The sequence below is a fragment of the Notolepis coatsorum genome (genome assembly GCF_963971535.1).
Source record: "Notolepis coatsorum genome assembly, chromosome: 18".
NCBI classification, from domain to species: Eukaryota; Metazoa; Chordata; class Actinopteri; order Aulopiformes; family Paralepididae; genus Notolepis; species Notolepis coatsorum.
The window spans coordinates 15,894,882-15,905,577 of record NC_140182.1 but is presented as its reverse complement, the minus strand read 5'-3'; the positions used below and the strand labels follow the sequence as shown (position 1 = coordinate 15,905,577).

The window sequence follows — 10,696 nt, the reverse complement described above, 5'->3', positions numbered from 1 at the left end:
CTTTTCATGTTTTTAGATCAACACGCGTACCTACCCCCTCTCTTGGAGTGGGGATGTCGGCGTGGTTAGGGCACGGGACTGGTTCTGGTCACGCTGGTCCAGGTCAGTTAACCCGTTGTCCGCCGGGGACGCAGATCTGGTGTTCTGGTACCCTGAGGGACTTGTGCTTTTTCCGGGGAAAAAAATGCCGGGTCGGCCCGGGTGTCACAGGGTTGGGCGTTATGGAGGCCCTTTGTTGGGTACATGTTGTACCCTGCGCTATCATGAAGGGGCTGGTTCTCCATTCTTTTCGCTCCTCTCTTACGCATGGCAAAGAGGGGGCTGTTGGGGTGGTCTTATGGACCTCCTCTGGCAGCCCTGTGTGCTTCCCGAGCCGCCGGGCCCGGTCCGAAGTTGTGTTTCGTCGACCCGTAGGCCTGGAATAACCCCTTTTTGAAAACTGTAACACTTGTACTGCGGTATAGCCAGTGTGTACCCGCAGGTGTGTTTTGGAGTTTTTTCTTGAGGGGTTATAGGAACAACCACCGCATGTGGTACCAAGAGGGTGGTTGATTCCCTGGTGTGTTGGAGCAGAGTCAACTCCCGGGTTACCCGGTTGAGTGTGCCCCTGCACGTTCATGACGTCTGCCAATCGTGTCAGCCTTCTCTGCCTCGGCCCCTCTGGGTCGGGGTTTTTTGGTGGAGGCTTTGTCATGGTGCGCAACAATGCCAGCATACGCCCCTTCCGCCGGGGTGCTGTTTTCAGTTGACCCCTTTGGCGCCTGTCTCGGGTCAAACGCCTGCTGCCTGGTTTGAGGGATCGACCCCCTCTGGGGTCGTCTCCCCGGTGCGCTGCCTGCTTCCGCTGTAGTGTAGCCTTTTGTGTGCTTCGAGTTACGGCCATGCTGACTGCCTGAGTTGTCAGGGTCAGTGTGCCAGGCGGCGTACTAGTGGGGGGAAGGGCCCGCTCTTGGAGGGGCCCTGTCCGAATACGCTGGCGATGTGGGGGGCGGTGTCACTAAGTGACCGCCTGGTGAGGTCTTGATGCTGTGGCATCATTGACCTCTCCGGGCCCCCTATTTCCGGGGGATCCAGTCCCTTCTGTGGGTCTGTGTCTTCCTTCGCGCTCCGCTGTTACGGCCTTGCCACAGGGTTGAGTTTGCTCTCGACCACGTGTTTTTGGGGGCGGTAACGAGGTTTGTTCCTTCCGTTCGTTCCCTGGTGGCATGCGGGTTGTGCGTGTGGGTAGTCGTGGGGTCAAGCCACGGTCTGCTCACCCTGTGCGTTGAGTTGCTCGAGTTTCTCTTCGCACGGTCGGATCCGTCTCCCTCCCGTCCTCCAATAGGGGGGTATCCTCCATTAGGGAGGGTCGGGGGGGCTCGGTCCTCCCCGGTTCTGATGGTTGTGGGGGGCCTCAGTGGGGTACATTTGTCGAGCTTCAGGCTCCCGCTCAGCTCCCGTAGTGCAGATGACGCTGAGCGGCAGCCAGTATGATATAGAACGTAAGGTTATGAATATAACCAAGTTCTATGAATACTGGTGACGCTCAGCGTCTGGACGCCACTGCGGCCTTTGATCTCGCCTTGAGGTGAAAGATTGGGAAGGAGGCGAGTGTGGCCACACACCTGCTTATGAAGGTAGCGGATAGGGGTGTGGCCAGACGAATGTTGGTATGTAAAGGTACATTGTGGATTTTTATTCAGTGCATATGCACGAAGTGAGGTTAGTGCAGATGACGCTGAGCGTCACCAGTATTCATAGAACTTGGTTATATTCATAACCTTACGATAATCATCTATAGTGTCTATTGAACAGAAGGCCACGCCCCCTCAGCCTAGTGAGTTAATCATCTAGTCGTGTCTATTGAACAGAAGGCCACGCCCCCTCAGCCAAGTGAGTTAATCATCTATATATAGTGTCTATTGAACAGAAGGCCATGCCCCCTCAGCCTAGTGAGAGTTAATCATCTATAGTGTCTATTGAACAGAAGGCCACGCCCCCTCAGCCTAGTGAGTTAATCATCTATAGTGTCTATTGAACAGAAGGCCACGCCCCCTCAGCCTAGTGAGTTAATCATCTAGTCGTGTCTATTGAACAGAAGGCCACGCCCCCTCAGCCAAGTGAGTTAATCATCTATATAGTGTCTATTGAACAGAAGGCCATGCCCCCTCAGCCTAGTGAGAGTTAATCATCTATAGTGTCTATTGAACAGAAGGCCACGCCCCCTCAGCCTAGTGAGTTAATCATCTATAGTGTCTATTGAACAGAAGGCCACGCCCCCTCAGCCTAGTGAGTTAATCATCTATTCTAGTGTCTATTGAACAGAAGGCCACGCCCCCTCAGCCTAGTGAGTTAATCATCTATTCTAGTGTCTATTGAACAGAAGGCCACGCCCCCTCAGCCTAGTGAGTTAATCATCTATTCTAGTGTCTATTGAACAGAAGGCCACACCCCCTCAGCCTACTGGGAGTTGTCTGTGCTCAGAGAGGATGACCTAAAACACTTATAACAAATCAAACGATACATCTGAAGCTGAAAGAATTATACTTGTCACATAAACACTTTTTATGACTGAATTAAAACATCATTGTACTGGATCTTTAATTATGGTCCTGTTTGATGTATTATGGGGCGACAGTGACTCGGGAGGTAGAGCAGTCGTCTGGTAATCCGGAGGTTCCCAGTTCGATTCCTGCTCCTCACGGGGGCAGCATGTCCTTGAGCAAGCCACTTAACCCCTAACTGCTCCGATTAACAGGTTGGCACCTTGCATGGTCGCCTCTGCCGTCAGTGTGTGAATGTGTGAGTGAATGGGTAAAAAAATGTGAGGAACAAATTGTAAAGCGCTTTGGATAAAAGCGCTATATAAATGCAGCCATTTACGTAGGTGTGACACAGACATTGCCGTTTGACAGCATGCACAATACCAGGGCCCACGTAAATGGAATGGGACCATAATTAATGTTGTTAATTACACCTGTGTTTACCTTGCGATGGCATGTCAAAATGGCTGCTGTGAAAAGGGTCCATTTCTACTGTAGCTTAGACAACAACACAAAGGTGATTAGCAGTGAGTCAGTTCTACTCATAATGTAAACGTATTACCTTTTGGTTATGACACTCTATTTCATACTCATATCCAAGGACTCTACCCAGGTCATCATGTATGATGGCTTCCACCATTGCACAGTAATGATATTTAATGTATAATAGGCAGATTTCATTTTGCATATGACATCCACAAGCAATTCATACTGAAAAACAGTGTTTTTAACTAGTGGTGGAATAATTTAGTTGGCTCCTTTCCGAGCACGGACAGCACCGTCCCAATAGAGGTTAGACTCAGCTTGTGCAAAAATAAATACATAGAAAATGGGTCGGAGCTTAAAACCCCTCACGCTCCAGAGGCTGCCAGAGGATTAAATTAGCCAAGTCCACTTCAATTAAAAAGGTAACAGGTAACAGGTTGTTCTCAATCAGAGGATAAACTACTTTTTGGCAATTAGGATTTAGGGTTTTTCCACTTGAATTCACAGCGGTCTTGGGGGGGCCATGTTATGGAGAATGGGTTTTGCTTAGTCTTTGTATGGGTTTGTCAGTCCTGAAGTGTTATTTAGGCACCGGAGAAAAGAGACATACTTTACCGTTTGGCCAGGGGTTTGAAGTATTCAGATTAACAAACTTTAGAATTATTGTCCTTGGTGATCCTTGGTCACAACGGGGGACAAAAGCAATGCATTCGTTTTGATCAATCACATTAGTTGTGCTTTTTGAAAGCCAGGAACACACTGCCTATAACTAATGTACTGATCAGTTTGTCCAGGCAGGGAATAAAATAATACATGTAAACAAACATGCCCCACAGATTCAAGGAAGTCGTGTACAATTGTTGAAAAGTCACATAACATTTCCCTTTAAGTGTTAAGTAACCATCTACAATAACACAATTCAATATTTTCAAGTGTTTGTTAAAGATAGGATCTGTAATGCCGTCAAACAGCAACTTCTGGGGCAAAAGAGCCCTGCTTACTAGTATTGCACTTTGTTTACATTGTTGTTTTGGTCTGATGCGTGCGTTGGAGTCGAGTGGGGGGGACAGGGGAGATGGGTTGCTATTGCTGACCACACCTCAGGCTCTGCCAAGAGGGGTCTGGAGAAATGTACAATATAATAAGTGACTGTATAGCTATAATATTGTGTGTGTGTTCACATGCCTTCGAGCGTCATTGCACTTTTGTACTTCTTTTATGCCATTATTAAGTCTGCACGTTTACATTGCACTACTTTTATTGTCTTTTATACCTATTTCTTATGTCTGCAATTTATGCCTTGTTTTTTTTATTCTGTCAATCTGTGTGCTGATGTTACACCTATGTTCATTTTATACTATATAGATAGTTATTAATATTTATTATTGTTATATTGTACACATGTGTGCATTGAAATGTCTGTAAAGTCTCTACGACATTGAAAATGAGGGTGACCTCAATTGTCTTTTCGAGTATAAATAAAAGTTGATGATGATGATATATATAATATATATTACACACCAAAACAAAAGAAATGTCAACAAAGTGCAACAACTTTCAAAGATTTCAAGCAACTTTCACAAGGTCCCTTCAAGTTTTTAACTGAAGGGGGAAAAAAATACAAATACATTTTAGTTGATTCATGTTGGGAGACAAGCCAAATGCCTCTCTGGGGTCATAATGCCGATCCCAAAGAATCCTGTCCCTTTAACATTCATGAAGCATCTTGTTTTGGAGATAGAAAGGTATTTCTAGGACACCAACCAGATGTAGAATTATGCACGGCCGTACCGGCAGCTTTCAGCGATGGCATCCCAGCAATGAGCAGAATGTAACCAGAATGAGCTGCAGAGGCTCTGCGCTGCATTAGTACTAGTGGCCGACCGGTGAATCGAGCATTTTGAGATAATCGGCCAATGCCTGAGCCAGTGTTGTAGTCGAGTCACTACATTTTGAGTCCGAGTCGAGTCCAAGTCCGAGTCACCAAAGAAGAGCCAGAATCGTCCGAGTGGAGCATAGAGTGGAGAAAGTGCAGACACGGACTCGGACTTGTAACCTGTTAAGCCTTAAGGTCCCCCTATAGGGGGACCCTGCTTTTCTTTATCATAAATCGATCAATAGAGACAGTATTAGATCCCCAATTATCATATCATGGGGTATCATTGGAAAGCCACACTCATTGGCTACAACCCTGTGCAAAGATTTACGAGATCGCCGAATTATTGACGGAGCCAGAGCCCCGGGAGTCGGGGGTGGTAATGTGTACTTTTGCGTACTTTGGGGCACGCCTCACATATCGGCATGTAACTCGAGAACCGCTGAACGGATTTTGTCACCTGAAAGGGCAATCGACAGGCAACAAATAGGACTTTAATTCTATCTATATATTGTATTAAATGAAATGCACACACAGAGCCACTAGAGGTCGGCAAAGAATCGTCCACATGTGGGCATTTGGATGTTTATCGGAAAATGCTAATTATCGTAAAAAACGCAAGGAAATGACTAAATCCAGATTCAACCCTGCCATTGTAAAGAGGAGCATTTTCCCTATCCATAGATGTATGATTTGGCCATAATGAGGTCAAGGTCAAGTTCAAGGTCAAATATGAATTTATAATTAAAATCGATTATCATTAATTACTGTATCTACAAATCATTCTGTTTAATCATCTTCCCTTTATTAATTTGCTTAGATTTTTTGTACACATGATCTCAATAAGGTGGTGAATGAGCTCAGTGAGCATTTTCTCGTACCCCGCAGATTTAACATGATCAAAGATGCAAAAATCATAAATCATAATTTATATTCTCCTTTTCTTCATTACAATTTACTCAGCCTAGTAACAGACACAATATTTCTGACACTGGAAATACATACCCCCAGGTCCCTAGATGTTCCTAGATACCAAGAACATGCAAATTGACCTTGCAGAAGTGGAGCAATCTTCCATTTACTTAGGCATGTACCTTTAGGCGAATAGGCCGCCCTAATCATTTGGCATAAGGTATTGATGGCTAGTGCATTTGTTTGGCTATTGTGTCACAAAGTAAATGAACTCCCTTTGAAATGGTGACCGCTGTGTCATTTATGTTTAACTCATTCAACGCCAGTCACGATGATAGTCGGGTTAACTCGCCATCGCTTGAGCGCCAATCACGAGTATAGTCGGGTTTTAATTGTTATTTCTTTTATTAGCGATATCCATTCATTTTCATCCATCCAGCCTGATGTCATCGTTGGGAATGGGTCCGAGCTCGCAAAAGGGCAAATACCGCCCCCTGCGCCTTCCGGCTGGTATTGCACTCCACTGGGAATGACCCAAGCTGTGCGAGCGTGGTTTAAATAATCAGGCGAGGTAACCTGATTTCAACGAGGCTGCCCCCCCCCCCCCCCCCCTCATATGCAATGCTGTTGAACGTGGCACGGACCTCCGCGCCCAGTACTTCAAATGGCGATCAAATAATTGGATTCTTTCTTTTGCATTACATCAGATACAAGGTAAGAACATTATATATAAATTTGATCGTTGACCTGATATGTATTTCTACCCCGATCGACGCTGTATCTGTGTGTGTGTATGTGTGGCTGTTTTCTGTTGGGTGCAGGAGGTGGGGGGGGGGGGGGGGGGGGGGGGGGGGGCGCCGCGCTACGAGGGTCATTTCATGTATGCACGAGGAAGGACAATAATGATGATCTAGCGTTGATTTCAGGAAGATTCGATAATCAGCCGAAAAATTACAACGTGTTTTGTGTATTCCACTAAAGGGCTATTATCGCGTCTTTCTCTGGAATTACTAGAAATCACCAAAACTATACTCGTATTCAAAACGGAAATGTACAGATGAAAAAACAATCAGTTTTGTACATGTTGACTGCAAGCAACTCACTGATAATCGACGAGTGTATTAGACCCATAGCCATAATTTAAGATATATTTTAAGCACTCGCAAATCTCCCAGTCGTCCCATTGATTAAAGCGGTGGCACTCTAGCGCCCTCTGACGCACTTAGGCGTGGCGGTCAATGAGTTAATGTAGACCTTTTTTTTTATTTGTATGTCAGCTCTTTGACTGCCAGAGTGGAGTGGACTCAACCTTGATGACTCGGACTCGAACACTGGGGACTCGAGACTCGACTTGGACTCGAGATTTAGTGACTCGACTACAACACTGCCTCTCCTCTCGTCTCAAGTCAACAATCTGTGACAGGAAGCGACTGGTTTGATCGTTACAATGTCAGTTGCAGTCGGTTGCATTTGCATTGCATAACAGGAAGACTTGCAACAACGTCTTGGGGAACGAACGTTAGGCTTCTTCTACTGTAGCTAACATAACGTTTCTGCACTTTGTGTGCGCGGGAATTGTGTGTGTCAATTTAACCACACATGTCTTGGGGAACAAACGTTATGGGCTTCTACCTGTAGCTAACGTTCTGCATTTGTGTGCTTGCTTTTCTCTCTCCCTGTGTGTGTGTGTGTGTGTGTGTGTGTGTGTGTGTGTGTGTGTGTGTGTGTGTGTGTGTGTGTGTGTGTGTGTGTGTGTGTGTGTGTGTGTGTGTGCTTCAATATACGAAGCACAGTGTTTAATGAGAGATAGCAGTGGATTCAATACACCACGCTAACTTGGCAGTGTTTAATGAGAGAGTGTAGTGGATTCAATACACCAAGCTAACTTGGCACAGTGTATAATGAGAGCATTAAATATGTTATAATGTATAGAATAATGCATTTGAATGACATGGCTTCTGACACACTGTACCCTGCTCTCCCTTAAATACTAGTCACGTTCTGAAATCTACAGCATAACCCGTGTCTTCTTCTATTTCATTAGAATTCATAAGAAATCATTAAATTCATAAAAGAATATAATGGCATTGGCCTTTGAAAAACCCATGCCGGTCGACCACTAGCACATCTGTCACAGTTGTAATTCTGAAATGAATAATAATAATAAGATGGACCCGTGCCACGTCTGGCTTCACTAAAAGAAGAAGAAGATAGTGTCTCGACGGCCCAATGTCCTACACACACTCCCCACGGGGTGAAACCATTAACACACACAGGGGAGATGAAAAAAAAGGAAAAGCAGGTCCTCTTCCAAGACGAAGAAAACAGCGATATCACCGCCGTCATCAGGTGTCCTCTCCAGGGCCGTGAAAAGTCACATAAACTCACTCCCCTGTCTACGGGGAGAGGGACACGGGGGCGCTTGTTCGAATGCAGACAGACGTCTCCAGCCTCCAGCTGCCCCACCCCTCCGGTGCCTCCCTCCCCCCTCCCGGCCCTCCCTCCTCGGTATTCATTGTAGCGCTTCTTCCCCCGGCGGCGAAGTGTTGCCGTGTTGAGCTGTGTGGCTGCGTCCGCTAGACCTTGACTTTCTCCATGTCTATGGTCGACATGGTGACTTCCTCCTGCACGCCCATGCTGCCCGCTGTCTGGCAGCAGCTGTGCTGATGCTCCTTCCAGTCCTGCAGGGACAGTCATGGAGCAATATTCAAATGGTGCGTCGACAGTGTGTGTGTGTGTGTGTGTGTGTGTGTGTGTGTGTGTGTGTGTGTGTGTGTGTGTGTGTGTGTGTGTGTGTGTGTGTGTGTGTGTGTGTGTGTTTGTGTGTGTTTGTACTGTAGGTGTGTGTGTGTGTGTGTGTGTGTGTGTGTGTGTGTGTGTGTGTGTGTGTGTGTGTGTGTGTGTGTGTGTGTGTGTGTGTGTGTGTGTGTGTGTGTGTATGTGTTTGTATATGCGTGTGTGTGTATGCGTTTGCATGTGTGTGTGCGTGTGTGTTTGTGTGTGTGTATGTGTGTTTGTATATGCTTGTGTGTATGCGTTTGTGTTTGCATGTGTGTGTGTGTGTGTGTTTGTATTAGGGCTGCACGATTAATCGTTTTTTAATCGAAATCGCGATTTGGAATGATGCAATTATCAAATCGCAATTTAACCAGGAAGTCCCATTGAGATACAAGATCGGTTTGGGAGAGGGAGGTAAGGGATTTTATATTGTGTGTTGTGAAGTTTAGACTTCAGAGAGGGAGAGTAAAGTACAGAAAAAAAGGTACCGTTGGGTACCGGTATCGATTCCCACGTAAAAAGAAACATTTTCAGGCTCGGTGTCCCGAACAGACCCACCGCGTAGGCCAGATGCAAGCCAAATTTTACAATAAACCTATGTGGGGCTGCAAAAAAAAGAAAAAAAGTATAATCGCAAATGTAATCGCAATCGCAATATCTGTCAGAAAAATCGCAATTAGATTATTTCCCAAAATCGTGCAGCCCTAGTTTGTATAATGCGTGTGTGTATGTGTGTGTGTGCGCGCGTGCCATCATGAAGCTGGCTGCCATCATGGAGAACCCCTACCACCCCCTCTACGATGAGCTAGTCAAGATGAGAAGCTCGTTCAGCCACAGACTCATACCCCCCCGACACTCAACTAACCGCCTCGGACAGTCCTTCATACCAGCGGCCATCAGGCTCCACTTTTTTTGATTGAATAGTTTATTGGTTTAGAATGGAAAATCACACATATACATTGGATCACAATATGAAAACAGGTATACATTTTCTCCATTTACCAATAGGATTTCATAAAACACAATAAAGCCATAGGCTTGTTTCCATTGTGGTCCTTCATCATTGGTGTCAGTGGATTTATGTACTGGTGTGTGGACGTGGGTGTTTGTAGTGTCTGTATGTCAGGATGTGTGGTATAAAAACAAAAAAATACATACAATAATATTCCATTTTATAGACAATAAAAGAATAAAAAAGGAACACATATTAAAACCCTTTGTTCACTACTCCCAGCTTCTGCTACTTATGATCCACCTCTTTATAGCTCATTTAAAAGTGGAGAAGGGGCTTATGGTCTTCAACTCCATTGGTAGGCTATTCCATTGTACTGCTGCTGAATATAGGAATGCGTTTTGGCCTATTTTCCTATTGCATCTCACTGGGACGATGTCTGTAGGGCTCCCCCTGGTGGCGTGTCCGTGTACATCCCTTACCATGTTAAAATATCCACTGAGGTACTGAGGGACAGTATTCCCGAGTATCCTATGTGTTATGTTGAGTTTTATTTGAGACACCCTCTCCTCAACCCTGAGCCATTTGAGGCTGTTAAAATGTGTCTGTGTAAGGTGAGTCCTGGGATGGAGTTTTAAAATCATTCTAACTAATTTGTTCTGAGCTGTCTGTAGCCTACCTTTCAGTGCTACTGTGATGCCAGTGTACCAGGAGGAGCATGCATAGTCATAATGACATTGGATCAGTGCCCCTGCCAGGACTTCCATTGCTGACCTGTTAATATAGGTGGACACTCTACCGACACTCTACCGACACTCTACTCTACAACAGTGGGCAGCGACTAGCGGCCTCCAGGCTCCACAACAGGGGGCAGCGACTGCTGCCAGACATTGACCTGGGACTAATAGGAACCCAAGGAGGACAATTTACACTACCTTAGGCATACTGCACCTTATGGGGATACTGTGATACTGTGAATAATGTATATTTCAGTGGATACTGTGATACTGTGAATAATGTATATTTCAGTAGATAGTAAATTATAACACTACCTTAGGCATACTGCACCTTATGTGACACTGTGAATACTGTGAATATATTTTTCAGCTAGTTAGATAGTAAATTATATTGACCTATTTGTTTACACTGCTTGTGTTGTTTTTACTACCT

General features: G+C 45.5%; 1 protein-coding gene across 1 annotated transcript in view; it reads right to left on the bottom strand.

The window, feature by feature from the left end:
* Positions 1 to 8,307: 8,307 nt before the first annotated feature.
* The window catches only part of deaf1 (DEAF1 transcription factor), a 93,147-nt gene continuing 90,758 nt past the window's right edge, over positions 8,308 to 10,696 (bottom strand). The window contains exon 14 of the mRNA XM_084334447.1: positions 8,308 to 8,477. Within this exon, the coding sequence (XP_084190573.1) occupies positions 8,373 to 8,477 (105 nt within the window). The 3' untranslated portion in view covers positions 8,308 to 8,372. The remainder of the gene's footprint in view (positions 8,478 to 10,696) is intronic.